The 17,082-nt window shown below is 45.6% G+C and overlaps 2 protein-coding genes across 3 annotated transcripts in view; one reads left to right on the forward strand and one right to left on the reverse strand.

Annotated features, from left to right (window-relative positions):
• Positions 1 to 6,023, reverse strand: part of LOC113023072 (receptor-type tyrosine-protein phosphatase gamma-like) — a 358,096-nt gene extending 352,073 nt beyond the window's left edge. The window contains exon 1 of one of the 2 annotated variants that reach the window (XM_080301449.1): positions 5,519 to 6,021. In XM_080301449.1, coding sequence (XP_080157575.1) covers positions 5,519 to 5,633 — 115 coding nt within the window. In that variant the 5' untranslated portion in view covers positions 5,634 to 6,021. Of the gene's footprint in view, positions 1 to 5,518 lie in introns of both variants that reach the window. The other variant, XM_080301450.1, reaches the window with a different exon arrangement.
• Positions 6,024 to 12,519: 6,496 nt separating this feature from the next.
• Positions 12,520 to 13,884, forward strand: LOC145428803 (general transcription factor II-I repeat domain-containing protein 2-like). Its single transcript, XM_080301521.1, has one exon. It carries the CDS (start codon positions 12,520 to 12,522, stop codon positions 13,882 to 13,884), a length of 1,365 nt encoding a protein of 454 aa, XP_080157647.1.
• The last annotated feature ends 3,198 nt before the right edge of the window (positions 13,885 to 17,082 follow it).

Consider the following 17,082-nt stretch of genomic DNA (forward strand, 5'->3'; position numbering starts at 1 on the left):
AGGTAGAGGCAATGGTACCACAGTGGCAAAGAAGGGTAGAGGAGGAATGTGCTGCTTTCTGCCACACTAAGGGCTGGTTCTCAATTTTTGACTGATTTTTGAAAGTGCAGGTGTACGGCCATGCTGCTTTTTAATCAGCATTTCAATAATAAATGAGACTAGATTCCAAACAGGGACAAAAGCTGAGTTTTGTCTGTGTGATGACAGCTGTACTGTAGCATGTACGGTGCACGCTCAACGCTGGTACAAGCTGAGCACGTTGTGATGTCACAGTGGCTCATAACACTACCGGTTACCTTGGTTAATGTTTCATCCATCATCGCGTCACAAAGCTGACTTGGATCAGGCCATTTTTCACGAGTGAACTTTGTGATGAAATTTCAAAAATGAATTTAACATTTATTTGCATCTGTGTTTTAACTGTCTCATATTTTCTACATCAGATGTTTTTTGCAAATTGTTCCAGAAAAAATTTATCGTGTGATTTATCTGAGAAAAAAAGTCACACTAACGATAAAGTCTGAAAAATATCTGCTTCAGAAACATTATGGTGATAACAGCATGGGCAAGGAGAACATATGGCTCCTGCCGCCAGCAAACGAGACCTAGCAAAGCAGAACGAAAGCAGCAGAGATGGAGGGCTACACTGCAGGTGGAAATAGCTGCTACGGGCTGGATGGAGCTTCCTCTGGAAAATATACTGGGCAGCACAGCCCCTCCAAATAACCTGACGTAGAGCTAAAACTGTACAGGAGGAAAAGAATGGAGATCCTTTTGGAGCCAGCAGGACTGCTCTGTCCTTCCAGTCCTTACTCACGTAGCAATCAGAAGAACAGCCTGAACAAGTGGACTCTGCAGTGGCACGCTCAGCCGAGCAGGCTCACAGCAGAATAAATGATGCTGCACACTTGGCCTCCCTCACCACATTCTACAGATATCATTAGTGCCTCTGCGCTTAATATCATTATTGCTATTGTTATCATTATCAGAACTATTTATCTGTAGTCCCCCTGTGTGCAGCGAGCAGCACACTTTCCTGCTAAAAATCAATAGTGATTTAAAGAGGATGCTTCTTCTTCTGTCCTCATTAATCTGGCTCCCGATGCCTCTCCTGTTGCTACCTCCTCATGACAAAACCACATCTACCAACTGCCTGACACCACCCCTGCGCGCGCACACACACACACACACACACACACAGAGCAGTATCTTTTAATCAGTCTATTAAGGAGAGCAGGGGTGCCGTGCTGATGATAAAGTGACCTGTGAGCCGGTGTGCGTTCCCCACTCCGGCCACAGCAGAGGACAGATAACAGCTCAGTGAGCACCAAGATGATGATGATGATAATGTTAGAAACCCAAGGCCACGGAGCATATCCAGCCCCATCCTAAATGTCAGCCGTCTTCCTGCATTACTGTGACTACGAGGCTTGTGACACGCAGGCCTGCCTACAGTTATGAGCCTGGCCCCTGTATTTTAGTATTTATTTATTTATTTATTGTCATTGTCAAGAACAATGAAATTGCGTTTGGGGCTTCCATACAACCCCAAAAAAAAGAAGAAAATAATAAATACCCCTTAAAACCCAAGTGTACATATTTAACCCAGTGTGACTCCAAAGCAATAAGACAATCCTTAGCAATAATGTTCGTAGAAATTCAGACAAAGACCTGAGAAACATGACAAAATACAACAATGCAACCCATTCAATATTATTGTACTGTGAGATATGATATCAGATATGATAGTTATCTATTTAAGAAAGGGGGGGGGGCAGGAGGGGGAAGAGAATAAAGATATGATGCACCAATGCAGACCAGTTCATTGCTATTAAGAAGTTGGATATGGTTATTGTCCGTGAGAGGGGGGCAGAGAGTTCAGGAGCCTCACAGCCTGTGGATACAGGCTGTTGGCCAGTCTGGATGTTCTGGCCTGTATAGACCTGTACCTTCTCCCTGAGGGCAGCAGATGGAAAAGGTGGCGCGCAGGGTGATGTTGGTCCCGCAGGATACTGTGCACCCTCCTCAGACAGCGAGTGGGGAAGATATTACTGATCTCTGGCAGACTTGTTCCAATAATTCTGCCAGCTTCTTTCACCACCCGCTGGAGTGCTTGCTGATCGGCCTTGGTGCAGCTGGGGAACCACACTAGAAATCCATACGTCAGAACGCTGCTGATGGCACAGTTGTAGAAGTTCAACATCAGAGATCTGGGAATGTGTGCGCTCCGCAGTCTCCTCAGGTAGTAGAGGCGCTGTTGGGCCTTCCGTACAACTGAGGTGATATGGTTGCCCCAGGACAGGTCCTCGGTCACAGTTACCCCCAAGAATTTAAAACTGCTCACCCTCTCCACCGCCTCACTGCCAATGAAGAGAGGCAGATGGTTGTTATGGCCCCTCTTCCGGAAATCTACAATGATCTCCTTGGTCTTTTTGGTGTTTAAGACGTTGTGAGCATATCCACTGTGACAGATGAACGGAGAGTTAGAGAGGAACGAGATGGAGATAGATGGAGGAGCAGGGGGTGGTGCTTGTGGGAAAGGTGTGCTAGCTTTACAGATGACAGTGACTCTTGTGTTTCTCCCTGTCAGCTTGCAGAGAATGCATCAGGCTAAAGGACCAACCGACCTCTGTGTGTTTGGTTAACCCGGGGCTGACGGGTGGCACCGTGACGGGGTGTGACAGTGCACACCACAGATGGGAAAGCAAACGTGATGCCCCGTGTCAGCAAGCAGACACCCTGCAGTGACAGCCACTGCTCTCAACACCCCAACCAACAGAGAAGCACAGCGAGCACATGTTTGTGGCTACAAACAGCCCACTATGAGGGCGAGGGGGCACTGACAGCACTCAGGTCAGTTTTGCAGACATAACAGCACAAAGTACGCGTGCTTCTGACGGTGCCGCTACACACTGGACGAGCATTGTAAGAACTAGTGAACGGACACGGGACAAGTTCTTTCTATCCAACATTCTCACACATTCACACTGGATGGGCGTGATACTTGCAGCGAGTATCACGCCCATCCAGTGTGAAGCAGCCAGGGATCGAACCAGCAACCTTCAAAGCTCTCGTTCCTGAGCCACAGCCACGCCCACTATAAGGCGTGACAGAGTGATCTGTCTGTGACAGGACTGTATTACAACCAGGATGTTGAAGAATTTTGAATTTGTTTGCACTTTCCTATTTGAACTCCTGGATGTATTTGCACAGAACTCTGAGGAGAAGCTCGCTGTGTTTCTCATGTTTAGATCATTTGCTGCTCTGTGGGGTTTCGGCTGATTTCACAGACACTGGCGTGATCCACGTTTGCATGTTTCTCCGTACAGCTAATGGGAAAGTAAGCAAGCCAGAGGCTGTCAATGCCGATACCCAGCAGGACAGCAGCTCGTCTCTGTTTCTACTGCGTCTGTCAGCCATTCGACAGCGAGCCGCCACCTTGGGCTCACTATCATGACAGCTGCATGGGTCTGAGTCGAGAGCCGGTCAAGCAGAGACAGAGAACAGACAGAAACATATTAGCACTGTGCACATTTTCACACGCTCCATCCTTAGATCCACAAAAAGGAGACGGTTTGTGATTGCAGGACCAGTTATTATGTTTGAGAAGACAAAGCATCACGCAGCTAATTTTGACTTTTGTCGGATAAATACGTTTCCTGGCCAGATGTCACACACCCTGAGACTTTCTTTTTTTAGCTTCAGTATTTCCTCTGAGCAGAAACTGAATCTTTGTGTTTTCAAGGAGTCCAAGTATACGTTCTCCACCAGTGGGTCAGTGGGTCCCTCTCACTCTCCCTGCACTCTGCTTTTCTCCGGATCTGTGATCAGATTGTGATTGACATGAGCGTCTGAGATAAACTTTAACTTTCTACGTCTGAAAATCCGTCAGTCGCTCCCAAAGTGTCACTAGCACTGGTACGGTTTGTTCGAGCAAAGGCACGCTACTGCTCAGTACAGCAGTCCCAGAAACTCTCCCGTGAGTGTGTTTTGTGATATCTGACACATCAGAGCTAATGTAGTTGAGCTTGAAAGTAGGCTAATACTGTCTACCACTGACACTCCCACACACCTTACCAATCTGAGCCATAGTCTCAGTAAACCTCATCACTCGGGCAACTCACACATGGACTCTTTTCTTTGCACTACGTCTGAGCACTTTGCAACTATTTTGTTCTCAATTGTGTGCTTTTCTACTATTTCTACTATATTTCTCCTGCTTGTCATTTGCTGCTGTCTAATAATGTGCATGAGCACCCACAATTTCACTGTACACGTACAATGATAATAAAAGGCTATTTCAGTCTATTCTTTTTTAACTAGCAGCTCTGAAAACGTGTCATATCCACAGACGGCCACAGGACTTCTACATCAGCCTGGCTCCTCAGGGTGGGGGTCTGGGAGCCAAACAGAGTTTACTGTAAGGTAAAGGGCCCAATGGGGTCAGTGGTTTTCTTCTCATGGCAGGTTATGTGAAAAATGTGTGTTCACCCATAGCATTACGGGGATGTGACTCAACACAGCATAAATGCTGCACTTTGAATGTGGCCGCTGGCTTCTTCTTTGTCATGTTACCTGCACACTGTGGGCCCTTCCTTGACACTACAGCATCCAAGCGTGCCACAGGAAATGCCTTTGTTGACATCCCATGATACAGGTACGTATCGGCATATACCATTATCCAACATCTTTCAAACGTAGGTACACCTTCTGGTGCTGAACGCCTGCAAACAACAAAGGCTCGTTGCTTTGTTAGATATTACTGCATACGAGTGGAATACGTGTGAGCCTTTTGTGGCTGAGTGGGTGGTAATTACACATCTATAGCTTCTGTTGGGCTGACAGCCCGGAAAGTGTTGAATGTCTATTTGCAGCATCTTCCACAGTTGAAAGAGTGCAGCGTGGTCAAGGTCAAATTCGATTTGTGGGCTTTATTTCTGAATGTGATCACACACTTGTCCTCTTCTACCTTTGAGAAGACAAAGAACAATCTGTGGTACAAGTATTGCTTCCTAACAAGTGAAGGGTTTAGGTCCGGTGTTGGAGGTGAGGGTAAAATTGCCTCATAGAACAGCTGGAGAGGCCTAATAAAAAGACAGAGCAGGACATTTTCCACCGTTCACTGTAAAGCAGGCGTGCAGTGTTACAATCAGGTGCTGTGGGTCTAGTGTCAGCCCAAACACAGACATCAGGTCTGCCTCCCCCACACAGATTAGAGCCTCACTGCAGTGGGGCTGTGTGAACGCGTCACAGCCCCACTGTCTCGCTCCAGGGTGAGCCGGCAGGTAACAAGCCATCACATCATCACATCCAAGCCAAACCGAGCCCACTCTGCTGGTGTGGACAGGTGAACCGAGTTCCTCCAGCAGACGGAGCGCGGGGTTGTAACGCTGTGCTAGGAGTGTGCGTGAAGGGACACAAACAGGTCACGGACCAGAGACAGACAATTATTCAGTGAATAATTGTGGTCGTGTGTGGAACAGAAAGCCCGTGTTGGACGTGTGCGGATGAAACTTACCGGGATGACTGTGGGCCCCACGGAGCACGAAGGCTGCAAACACGAGAGGTAAAATCCAGCAACAGCACGACCGCAGTAGTGTCCACATGGCAGGGATGTGCGCGTCCACATGCATACAGCACCCACGAACAACTGTTGACTCTCCGTCCTCACCGTCCACTCAGTGACCGCGCAGCAGGCAAGATGCAGGCGGACGGACCCACAGAGGTCCACACTATTCCCTTCTTATCATACCACTCGCGCGGACGCTGGTGTCTCCGGGAAAGCGCGCGTGTGCGTGTGCACGCAGCTCCTCAAAGCGTTCTCTGGCTTGTGTGGCTGCGGCGGTGGAGGTAGCGCTGTTTAGGCACAGGGACAGAGAACAGTCGGCGCTGGAGCAGCGGGGAGGGTAGCTTTCATCCCTCCACCCATCCACCAAGTAACAAGCGAGCCCTACTCTGCTACACGCTTCAAACGGCCAGAGAGAGAGAGAGAGCGGTCAGTCCTCTGGATCCTAGCGCCGGGGAGGAAGCGCGCACTCTGAGCACACGCACAGATAATTAGAGATGTTCCATCTCCACAGCTTCGGTGTGTGTTCACAATTAAAGGATTGCACCTCCGCCTCAGGTTTGTCTTGGAATGAGTGCAGCGACCGTGGTTATTCAAACAAAATTAACAAAGCCTTGAAATTATAGAACGCTAGGACCGCCGTAATGAATGAATTAAATACACCATTAAATAATTATTTAAATGTGTCAATAATTAATTGAAATTGAAAATAATTAATTAAAATGGGAAATAATTAATTAAATAAATAAATATTTTGACACATTTAATTAATTAATTATTGACACATTTAAATAATTATTTAATGGTGTATTTAATTCATTCATTTTGGCACACTTGATTCCTTCAGGTCTCACCATGAATTTATTTTATCTGTCAGCCTCACCCATCAAACCCAGGGGGCGGGGTTAACACTGATCGAGTCAAAACCATTGCTTTGGCCTGGTGGCCGTTGTTTTTAAAAGGCGTTTCTGCACACCAACAACCGGCATGTGGAAACGAACAGAACTGAACTTTGAAAAACCCTGTTTGTGTGTCACCAAATACCGCTTTAATATTTTTTAGCTGAGAATGTAGCGGTTTAATCTTAGATATCTGGTCGGTTTGTCAAGATACAGCCTCTTTGCAAAAGTGCTTCGATAATTTCGGAAATGTCTGCCCAGCCCAGTCTCAGGGCAAAGCGTGGGATAGACCCACTCGCCTCCCAAGCAATCGAGCTGTTATTAGCACCGACAAAGCGCAGGCCTGGTACACAGCTGTACAGCTGTAACCCCCGCAGTATGGAACTCCAAAGTGTTCAAAATTAAATAAATAAATAGGTCAAGATGAAATAAATAACTATGTGAATAAATAAGACACAGATATGTAATGTGAGAATGATATTGTGAAATCATGGAACACAAAAAAATGCTCATTATTGTGAAATATATTACATTCTGCTATATAAATTTACTTATTATTGTGAAATATTATTTCATGGTCATTATTTTTCACAATAATAGAGATTATTCCTGAGGCATTTTATTTATTTCCAGCCGTTTTTATTCCAAAATGACCTTTTTTCAAAGTCAGTCTTTATTTCAAAATCCCGTTTTTCCCAGTGGCCAATTGTGCACTGCTGGCACGTCTCTGCGCAGAAAAAAATCTGCGTTGTGCACAAAAAAAAATCTAACCTGAATTGAAATTACAGTAAATACATTAATAATTCTGTTTGGCAGTGTCAGTCAGTGACTGGCTGCTCCAGTATGGGATTAGAACGATGCCACCTTATCCCACAGTCCAGCCAATCACGCGATTCACATTCGTATATACGCAGCTAATCAACATCGCTGACAGGCTATGACAGCGTCCTTATGCGCCCACACCGGTGTTTTAGCGAGCAAAGCGGCTGATGTGGAGTGAAGCCACGTTAATGACAACGACTACAACCACTGGAGATCTGAGCAGGACAGACGGAAGAATTGATGGAAAAAGTGTGGACTTTATACCAGTTTTTAAATTGTGACCAGAGTTATGATAAAATATCTGCAATGTTTGGTTTTCTTCCTGAATACTGTTGTTGTTTATATTTACTGCGGGAAGAAACGGTAAAAACTGCGTTTTATAAGAAAAACGCTGGAAATCACTCTCCGCCTGTGAGCAAAAACAAAACCAAAAAACCCCGCCCTTTCCTATTGGTCAAAAAATGTACCATGTTGACCAATCAAAACATGACATTTAGTTGTTTAGGGAGGGGGGACGTTTTAGGAGTGACGGCGGCTGGCTGCCTCTGCCTCAATTTTATCCCACAACTTAGACATTCACATTACTCACACTCTCATTACACATACATATAGGATCTTGGGGGTGGGCACGATACACGGAATCCAAAGTACCATCAGGGTGTACACCCCACCCCTGGCGTCGTTGCCCACCTCTCAAGGTTAAATACACGTAGACATTGAGGGCTATCAAGGGGGACTATGCGCTTACCTGCTGCTCTCTGGCAGGTAGCTCCATGCCCTCCTGGGTTTTAAATGCACCTTAGAACACACATGCATCAACACTACAATGAGCGGGTGGAGGGAGGTTTGGAGTCTTCTCTCACCCCCATTCTCTGCGACCTGCTGGAGCGGGGGGGCTAGAAGGAGGAGTTGGCCGTCCGACTGCGGTCTGGAGTGTGGGGCCTCCCTGCTGCTGCGGAGTCGGGGCGGTCTGCCTCTCCCCACCGCAGGGAAAAGGGTAACACCACCTGGGTCTGGGTGCAGTTCCCCCCTCCAGGGGCAAGGGTACCTAGACCCGGTTTGTAGAGTACGCTTGGGGAGTGTGATCGTGTGTACAGCGTCTCTTTATGTCTGTCTCCACGTGAGCATGAGGGTGGGAATGGATGTTTGTGTAATGGATGTTTGTATCTGTGTGTGCCTGTATTTCTGTGTCTATATGTCAGGTTGGGTGTCAGACGCCACCTCTCTGGGGACATCTCAGGCCCTCCAAGGTTTGGAGGCCTATCTCCCCCCACCACCACTTCCCCTGCCAGTGGCGGACTCCCTCAGACATCGGTGCGTTGGTGGTTCTTTGTGTCCGGGGGTGGGCGTCCAGGTACACGCCGGCTCACTCCTTGGCGGCCGCTTATCGGGGCCTGGAGCCTGGGGCTCGCTCGGGCCACTTCGGAGGTGGGGTGCCCCCGGCCTCTCGGCCTGGGGCTCGGTCACTCAGGCACAGCTGGCTGCCGCCAGAGCTCACGGGCGCGTCACTGCAACTCCCCCTGGCTTCTGCTCCGCGGCTGCTGAGTGAGCCCTCATCTGGGACTCTCCTCAGCTCTTTCTGGGACAGTGGCGCAGCTGCCCCTCTGTTGGTCTTCCTTGGTCTCTTGTGTTCTGGGGGCCTCTGGATGTCTGGAGTTTTGATCTCCTCCATACCTGCTTCATGCCCTGGAGGACGGGGCTGTGCCCCCCCACACCCTCTAGCAGATTATTACATGAAGGAACCTTTTAAAAACAAGCGCGTCCATGCTCACAGGTGTACACACGGGTGATCACACCCACAAACTACACCCTTTTTGGCTCCTACGTCAAAGCACACTGTGTTCTGTTGATCTTATGTGCTGCACAATAATGTTTAATATTTAGTATTTACTGTCATATTCCCATATATCATTGTGATGTTGTTTATTCCATTACTCTTGTTCTCTTCTGCTTGTTTTCTTTTTTCTTTCTCAGCAGGTGATCCAGGTGATTGATATATGCATTTTTTATTTCTTTTTTTTTCTGCTCATTCTGTTGGTTGTTGTTTTTTGCCCTTCTCCCCCGTCCCTCTTCTCAGCTGTTTCTCTTTCCCTCTTTCTTTCTCCCCTTCTTTCCCCCAGTCAAGTCTGTCCCGTATTCAGTAAATGAAAATAAAATAAACAATAAAAGGTGAATCAAATGGACCATTACGGCAAGGCTGGGATGGTCAGTTTGGTAAAGTAAATCCGTTGGGCATCTTTCTTTGCCTTTAGACAACAATTCTGATGCAAAAGAGCCAAACGGGACAGGCAAAAAAAAAAAAAAAAAAAAGGAGTGACGGCGGTGTTTTGAGATGTGAGAGATTTGTGACGTTTTGCACAAATCTTGTGTAGTTAGTGTGTAGTTAGTGTGTAGTTAGTGTGTAGTCAGTGTGTAGTGTAGTCAACAGTTTTGTTGTGTGTGTCAGAACAATGAGGCGCCTGCTGAGTGTTACAGGTGTTACAGCAGTGATACGTCTGCTGTTGTCAGGCCTGCAGGTATCAGGCTGTTGTTCTCCTTCATCTCATAGTGGACAGAAATTATTTTTTGGAGCGGCACAAATAATTTGATGCAGAACAGCTGATTGTTCTGTAAATAGTTTGAAATAGTTTAAAATGCCTTGGCTGCATTTTTAGGTAAACATGTTTTGAAGGAAGGAAGGTTCAGGGCTGAAGCAATCAGCATCATGGGCTCATCCGGTTAGAATAAGAAAAAGCAGCCATCTAATTCAGAATTATTCTCAGGGTTCTCCTTTTATTCTCAACTCAAATCAATAAGGCAAAGAAGGAAGGAAAGAAAGACACACATGGACTGCTCTCTCTAAAAAGGACATAAAGTATGATTTAAGTAACTCAAAATGATACATGAACTCAGGAGACTCAAAGAGAAACTCACCTCAGCTGCCGCCCCATGTGGGAGTGAAGAAAGAGTGAGGGGTAGGTGAGTGCAGTCCTTATATACTGTGTGACATATAATGTGTGACAGGTGAGTGCAATTAAGGCCAAGCACCACACCCAATCAAAGGTGAGGAAAAGAAACAAGGTGCATCTGGTGAAGTGAATGTGCTAGAAGGTGAGCCTTTACAACAGCCGCCCCCATATTTCTACTGAGAAATATGTTCAAAGGATCAGAGATGCTCCTTTCACAAAGCGGGGGCAGAAGAATCAGACATGCTACAGGTCTACTATAGGTCCAGGGGGTCGACCTAGAGGTCGACAATGCAGGCTAGACAGTTCAGGGGGCCGACCATGTAGCCAGCGGTGGCGGCAAAGCAGGTCCAAATGCCAACCACCTGGGATGCAGCGGCAGGCCCAGACCTGCAGACCGTTGGGCAGTTTTGCAGGTGCTGGGGGCAATGTACGGGGCTTGGCAGAGGCAGGACCAGGTGATGCAGGAGCAGGCAGCGCCCTGACCACTGGCGGAATGGCAGCCACAGGCGGTGGAACTGGTGATAGTGGCACTGCCGGTGACGACATAGGTACTGCTGATGGTAGAGTATGAAGTGGCTGAATGAATTCGGAGCCATCAGCGGACACAAGGATGTGCTGGAGCGGTTCTCCTGAACCTGAACTGGAAGATGTGAATAAACATTGGGCATGCGTGGAACTGCTCTGGGGTTGGAAGTCTGTGATTGGACCTTGGAGTGTCCACCCTAAGCGGGTTTTGACTGCTGCAGGAGATCCAAATGGTCCATGTCTAACTGGTGCAATAAGCGTAATAAGGTGGGTATGATCAGAGCCTATGAGCAGTAGTGGAGCTGCTTTGTTAGTAAAGGTTAATGGGATACCTTGAAGATGCTTGTATCTCCGTTGAAGAGAGGATACGGGGTAGGTGTGGTTTGAAAGTGCTAAGTGACTTGTAGCGAAGGCATTGTTAATTGTGTATGTTTTCTCTGGATGTGCGATGGGTGAGATTTTGAAACTTACGGAAGAACCTTGAATAGTTTCAACTTCTTGACGGACCGTTCTAAGTGATAATCTCTCTGCTTCCCCAGTTAGATTGAGATGCTGTGCAGCTGATGTTAGAAGAATGGTACGCTGGGAGCCATCATCAAGTACCGCATATGTTTCAAGAGTTCTTTTGCCATTTCGCAGGAGCACTTTCACAACCTTTAAAAGGACACTGGGACAATCATTAGGTCTATCAAAGTGTAGTGTCCTCACTACAGGATTAGTTTCAGTTTTAGATCTCTTATTTACATCACATAGGATCTGTAGATGTAGTCCCATACAGGTGGCACATGCTTTCCTCAGGTCACACTTTGCGGCCTGATGAGTCCTAGCACAACGCCAACACCGTTTGTTTGCTTTTATCCAGTTTATTTTCTCATCCTTTGTCTTCTGAATGAACTCGGGACACTTACTAATGTGATGTTCAGGTGAGCAGCAATATGCACATCTTGCCTTAGTCATTATGATGGGTTGTGCTGCCTGTACAGCAGGGGTGCTCAATACGTCGATCGCGATCGACCAGTCGATCGCAAAGGTAGTATTGGTAGATCGCATGGCATTAAAAAAAATAGATGCCAGCCTATCATCCATCCCGTCACTTGATTGATACAGGGAAGCCAGTCAGATGACATCGGATTTTTTTCTGACGCTTAGGTCGCTGCGCATGTGCAAACAGCGGTGCGAAGTGTAGTAAAACTGACAAGCTAGTCAGCGAGTTAACTCCAATTTTTAGCTCTCGGTTTTTTCTAAACCTAAGAAAGGGTTAAAAATGAGTGAGGGAGCTGGACCAAGTAAGAAGACAAAAATGTATCACTTTCATACGGAATGGGAGGAAGACTTTTTTTTCACGATGTCATTTTCGAAGTGCGTTTGCCTCATCTGCCAGGCTGCCATCGCAATGCCAAAGAAGGGAAATGTGGAGCGGCATTTTCGAACTGTTCACGGAAAATACGACACTACATTCCCGCCGAAAAGCGAGCTAAGAAAGAAAAAGGTGAAGGAACTAAAATCCCAGTTGTCCGGACAGCAGTCATTTTTCACACAACAAACTTCAAAAGCGAAAGCCGCCACCGAAGCATCGTTCCGGGTGAGTCACATCATCGTTAAAAACAAGAAGTCTTTTCAAGATGGAGAGATGGTAAAAGAGGCATTCGTTGAAGCAGCTGACTCATTGTTCCGAGACTTTAAAAATAAGGCAGAAATAACATCTTCGATCAAAGCTCTCCAGCTGTCAAGAAGTACAGTTACACGGCGCTGTGAAGCCATGGCGGAGGATTTAACCCAGCAACTTTGGAAGGACATCGGAGATTGCCAGTGTTTCTCTCTGCAGTTGGACGAATCTACGGACGTGAGTGACACAGCCCAGGTGTGCATTTTCATTCGTATGGTGTTTACTGATATCACTGCAAAAGAAGAGCTATTAACAGTCCTGCCCATGAAAGAACAGACGCGAGGAGAGGACATATATCAGTCGTTCAAAAACTTTATCGAGAAAACCCAGCTCCCAGTGTACAAATTGGTGTCTATTATCACAGATGGAGCACCCGCAATGGTTGGCCGCTTGAATGGATTTATTGCCAAGTGCAGGCAGGACGATGCTTTCCCGGACTTCCTAAATTACCATTGCATAATCCACCAACAAGCGTTATGCGCTAAAATGCTCAACATGAAGGAGATCATGAATGTTGCAACGAAGATCGCCTGTTCTATTCGCGCCAGATCTCTTCAAAGACGGTTATTTCGTGCACATCTGGAGAAGGCTGACTGCGACCACTCTGAGTTGTTGCTACACACTGACGTGAGGTGGCTTAGTCGAGGGAAATTCCTGCAAAGATTTCGAGAGCTCTGTCCGGAGATTAAGGAGTTTTTCCGTGTAGCTGGACAAGCAGAATACATGCAACTTAATGACGGTCAGTGGCTGTTAGACTTGGCATTTTTAACCGATCTGACAAACATGTTGAATGACCTTAATCTACAGCTGCAAGGAAAAGACAAAACAGTGATCAACATGATCAGCTCAGTTAATGCTTTCAAACGAAAGATGCAACATCTCTCTTTAAAGCTGCAGCGCCATGATTTGATAAACTTTCAAAACCTGGCGTCAGAGCTGGAGATGCAGGGGATGGCCTGTTTGCAACTTGACAGTGCACGCTACACAGAGCAGATTGACAATTGTCTGTCAGAGTTTGACAAATGCTTTCAAGACTTTTCTTTGCTCGAGCCAGTCGCTACCTTCATGTGCTATCCTTTTCGGGAAGATGCTGATGTCGATTCACTCGCATCAAAAATTGCAAAACTATTTCACCTGAACTCTTCTGGAGTGGAAGATGAGATTTTGACACTACAAGCCGACATTGAGCTGAAGTCCAGAGATCATGGACAGTTCTGGAACTTACTCACAGAAGTAAAGTACCCCAACATGAGGAAATGTGCTGCCTCTTTGACTGCATTATTCGGCTCCACTTATTTATGTGAGTCATCATTTTCCCACATGAACATCATTAAGTCCAAGTACCGTTCCACCATGACTGATGAACATTTGGAAGTGTGTTTGAGGCTGGCCGTCAGCAGCTACTGTCCGGACTATGCATCCCTGGCTGATTCAATTCAGTGCAAGTCATCAGAGTAAACTCAGGTAATGACAAAAAATTTACATTGTTAATTGTGTTGTGAAATATTGGATATTGCGGTTATGCATGTATATACATTGTAGATATAAAGAATCCTCAATATATTTATAAATAAGTATATGTTTTGGATTTTTGTAGTGGGTAGATCATGTTGACTTGGTCATTTTATAAGTAGCTCACATGCGGAAAAAGTGTGAGCACCCCTGCTGTACAGGATCGGATGCATTTGTCCCATGTAATATTGTTGTGAGTGGAGAGGTGTACTTATGGGCAGGTCGTGGCTGGTTAAAGGATGAAACACGACTGTCCTTTCTTGGTTGACACTTGCATTCAATTTGCAACCAGGATGAGAACAAAGGTAAGTCATACGTCATATCTCCTTGTTCCCTGTAAATGTGCCATTTGAAGCGACTGGAATGCTCTGCGGGCAACTTTTCAAGTAGGCGATCGACATGGGAGCCACAATTTAGTTCTGTCCGTCCTTGATCACCCATAGTGCTAAGCAAACCAACTAAAGCTTGCACATGAAGAGCAAAGTTATCCAGAGTCCGACCATCACCTGCTCTGATAGGAGGAAGCTCCAGTATATTCTTTAGCTCTTTCAATGCTAGCTGTCTTGGTTGCCCATAACGCTCATCAAGGGCTTTGATGGCTTGAGTGTATGGGTCAGGAGCATAGGAAAAGGAAATAGCTAACCGTTTAGCTTGGTCTACTTTCAGATGATCAAGAAGGACATGATATTTGAAATGCTCTGTCTCATGAGGGTCAAGCAGGTTAGTAAGGGCCATTCGTAACAGCCTATACTGGATTTCATCTTCTCTGGTAAGGTCTGGGAAAGAAGGACCCTCAAGTTTATACACATGTGTTCTAGTGCTAACAGGGTGACTAGAACTAGCAGTAATGGGTACCGAAGGTTTTTGTGCATGCAAACCATCAGCTGGTTGCTGCTTTACAGGAGGGTGCTGCCTTGGTTCTGGAATGCAAACGAGAGGTTGAGCGGGGTCTTCATCTAGAGGAACAGCAGGTTGAACACATGAAATCTGGTGGGGACCTTGCAGTGGCGTGGCCAGGAAATTAAAAGGAGTCTCATCTGGTGTCGGAAAAACTGGTCTAGGCAAACCACTTGAAGGAACTGCAGCATCTAATATTGTTGAATTAGGGAAAGGAGGGCTAGCAGCCAGAACTTCACCAGAGTGACGGCTAACCTGGGGGGGGGGCTGAGAGGGTGATTGACATGTTGCTGGATCAATCACTGGGAACTGCTCATGTTGCTGATGTGTTTGGGGAATGGCTTGTAAACCGCAAACAGAGGATTTAATTAAGGCCAAGCACCACACCCAATCAAAGGTGAGGAAAAGAAACAAGGTGCATCTGGTGAAGTGAATGTGCTAGAAGGTGAGCCTTTACAACAAAACAGCTGCAAAAAACTTTGTTGTTTGCAAAACTCGGTTACTTTTTTGAATAAGTAACTATGTGGTAGGACTTGACTTAAGCGGAGGAATGCAGGAGACTGATGCTGTCCAGTGTAGCAAGTGATTTATTCACCATTTTGTGACCCAAACAATATTTACAAAGAAATAAAAAAGAAACTCAAGTCTATAATTAACTCAGTTCAAATAAACATAACTGAACTTAAATCAACGGAAATTAAAGTCAAACTGCACACAGCTACACTGACCTGAACCTTTCTCATGAAACACCTGAGTTCTTCTGCTTAAATCGTCCACTTAACCAAACAATTTCTCCTCTGGGCTATTCCATTCAGTAGGTAAGATGAACATGATTATATTCAATCCTCTACTACTCCTCTTTACTGGCAACATAAACTCTGTGGTGTAATCAATACATATTACAACAATAAATCTATTTCTTTATGAACCCTCTAAAATCAACTTTATTAAATCATAAGAGTTCTTCCCCTCCTGCACTTGGTCTCTTCCTGTGACCTCAGATGAACCCAGAAGCTATAAAGCAGGAAGTAAAACTACATTTCCTCCTTTTGTTTCTGGAAGACAGGTAGATAAGGTAAGTTCTAAACAATACAAATTAACAGTTGAAATAAAGAACATGTTAACTTAACAAACTTGTAGGGATTGATTTAAACCAAGATGTTATATTATATAATCTGTAAAAGTGCAGAACATAAACAAACCCGGGATAGTAGATGTTTGCCTGTTGCAGATTACATGTGAAATATGGTTAAATCAAAGCAAGAATGTTAACTAAGAATATAGACAAATGGTCTTCTCACCCACTTTGTCACAAACTATAAAATTAATTGCCCAACACTGGTCACCAGTGTAACCACGGTAACGTCTGACCCCACTTCCGCCAATCCCTTTATTGTGGCAGGAATGAACCCTGTATAAGTTCCGGGTCAATCAGCTGCATGTTCCCTGCTCCCCTGGCTGCTGTTGTGCCTGTGGTTGGCGTTCTTGTCAGATATTGACAAATTACAGACTACATACCAGTTGACAGCGTGCAATAACCCGGCCGATTCATTCACCTTTACACCCTCTCTCAATCGACTCAACGGTCAGGTTTTTTTTCCCCGTGATCAGCCCTGATCAGCGCGGGATGGCGAGCCACCCGACCACCGCTGCATTGCGGTAGGACTTGCGAACCTTTGGACTAAACTGAACTGTTGACACATGACCTGTCACAGGTCAATGAAACTAAAGTGATCACATACTGGACTAAACCTCATCCCACCTCCTTTTGGAACCTAATAAGCTGTTCTGTATTGTCAACATTATTTTTGTTTGTGATATATATATATATATGCATATATTTTTTTTTATTTTTTTGTACATCTGTCTATATATTTCTCATAACAAACATAATATATATACTTTTGAGCTCTATTTTGGTTTCCTGTGTTTTATTCACACACTCAGGCTCCATAGACAAAACTACTTCTGATTGCTCATTTTCTATGAAGCTGCAGTCAGGCGCCCTGGTCCTTTACCGCGTTACAAGTGGTGAGCCAGCCAGGAGCCTTTGTGTGTGAATTTTTCTTTTCTTAATTGCTTTGTTTTTGCTGAAATTCAAAAATGGATTCAGTTGCACTTTCTGGCATAAATATATCACAGTCTGTGATGATCTCCGGTGTGTCTAACACAAAATCTGATAACGAAATTCTCGATTACTTGCGTACTTATACCTCGTTACTTAAATGAGGACAATGGAGTAGAGGA

This window comes from Astatotilapia calliptera, chromosome 5, assembly GCF_964374335.1.
Source record: "Astatotilapia calliptera chromosome 5, fAstCal68.1, whole genome shotgun sequence".
Taxonomy (NCBI): domain Eukaryota; kingdom Metazoa; phylum Chordata; class Actinopteri; order Cichliformes; family Cichlidae; genus Astatotilapia; species Astatotilapia calliptera.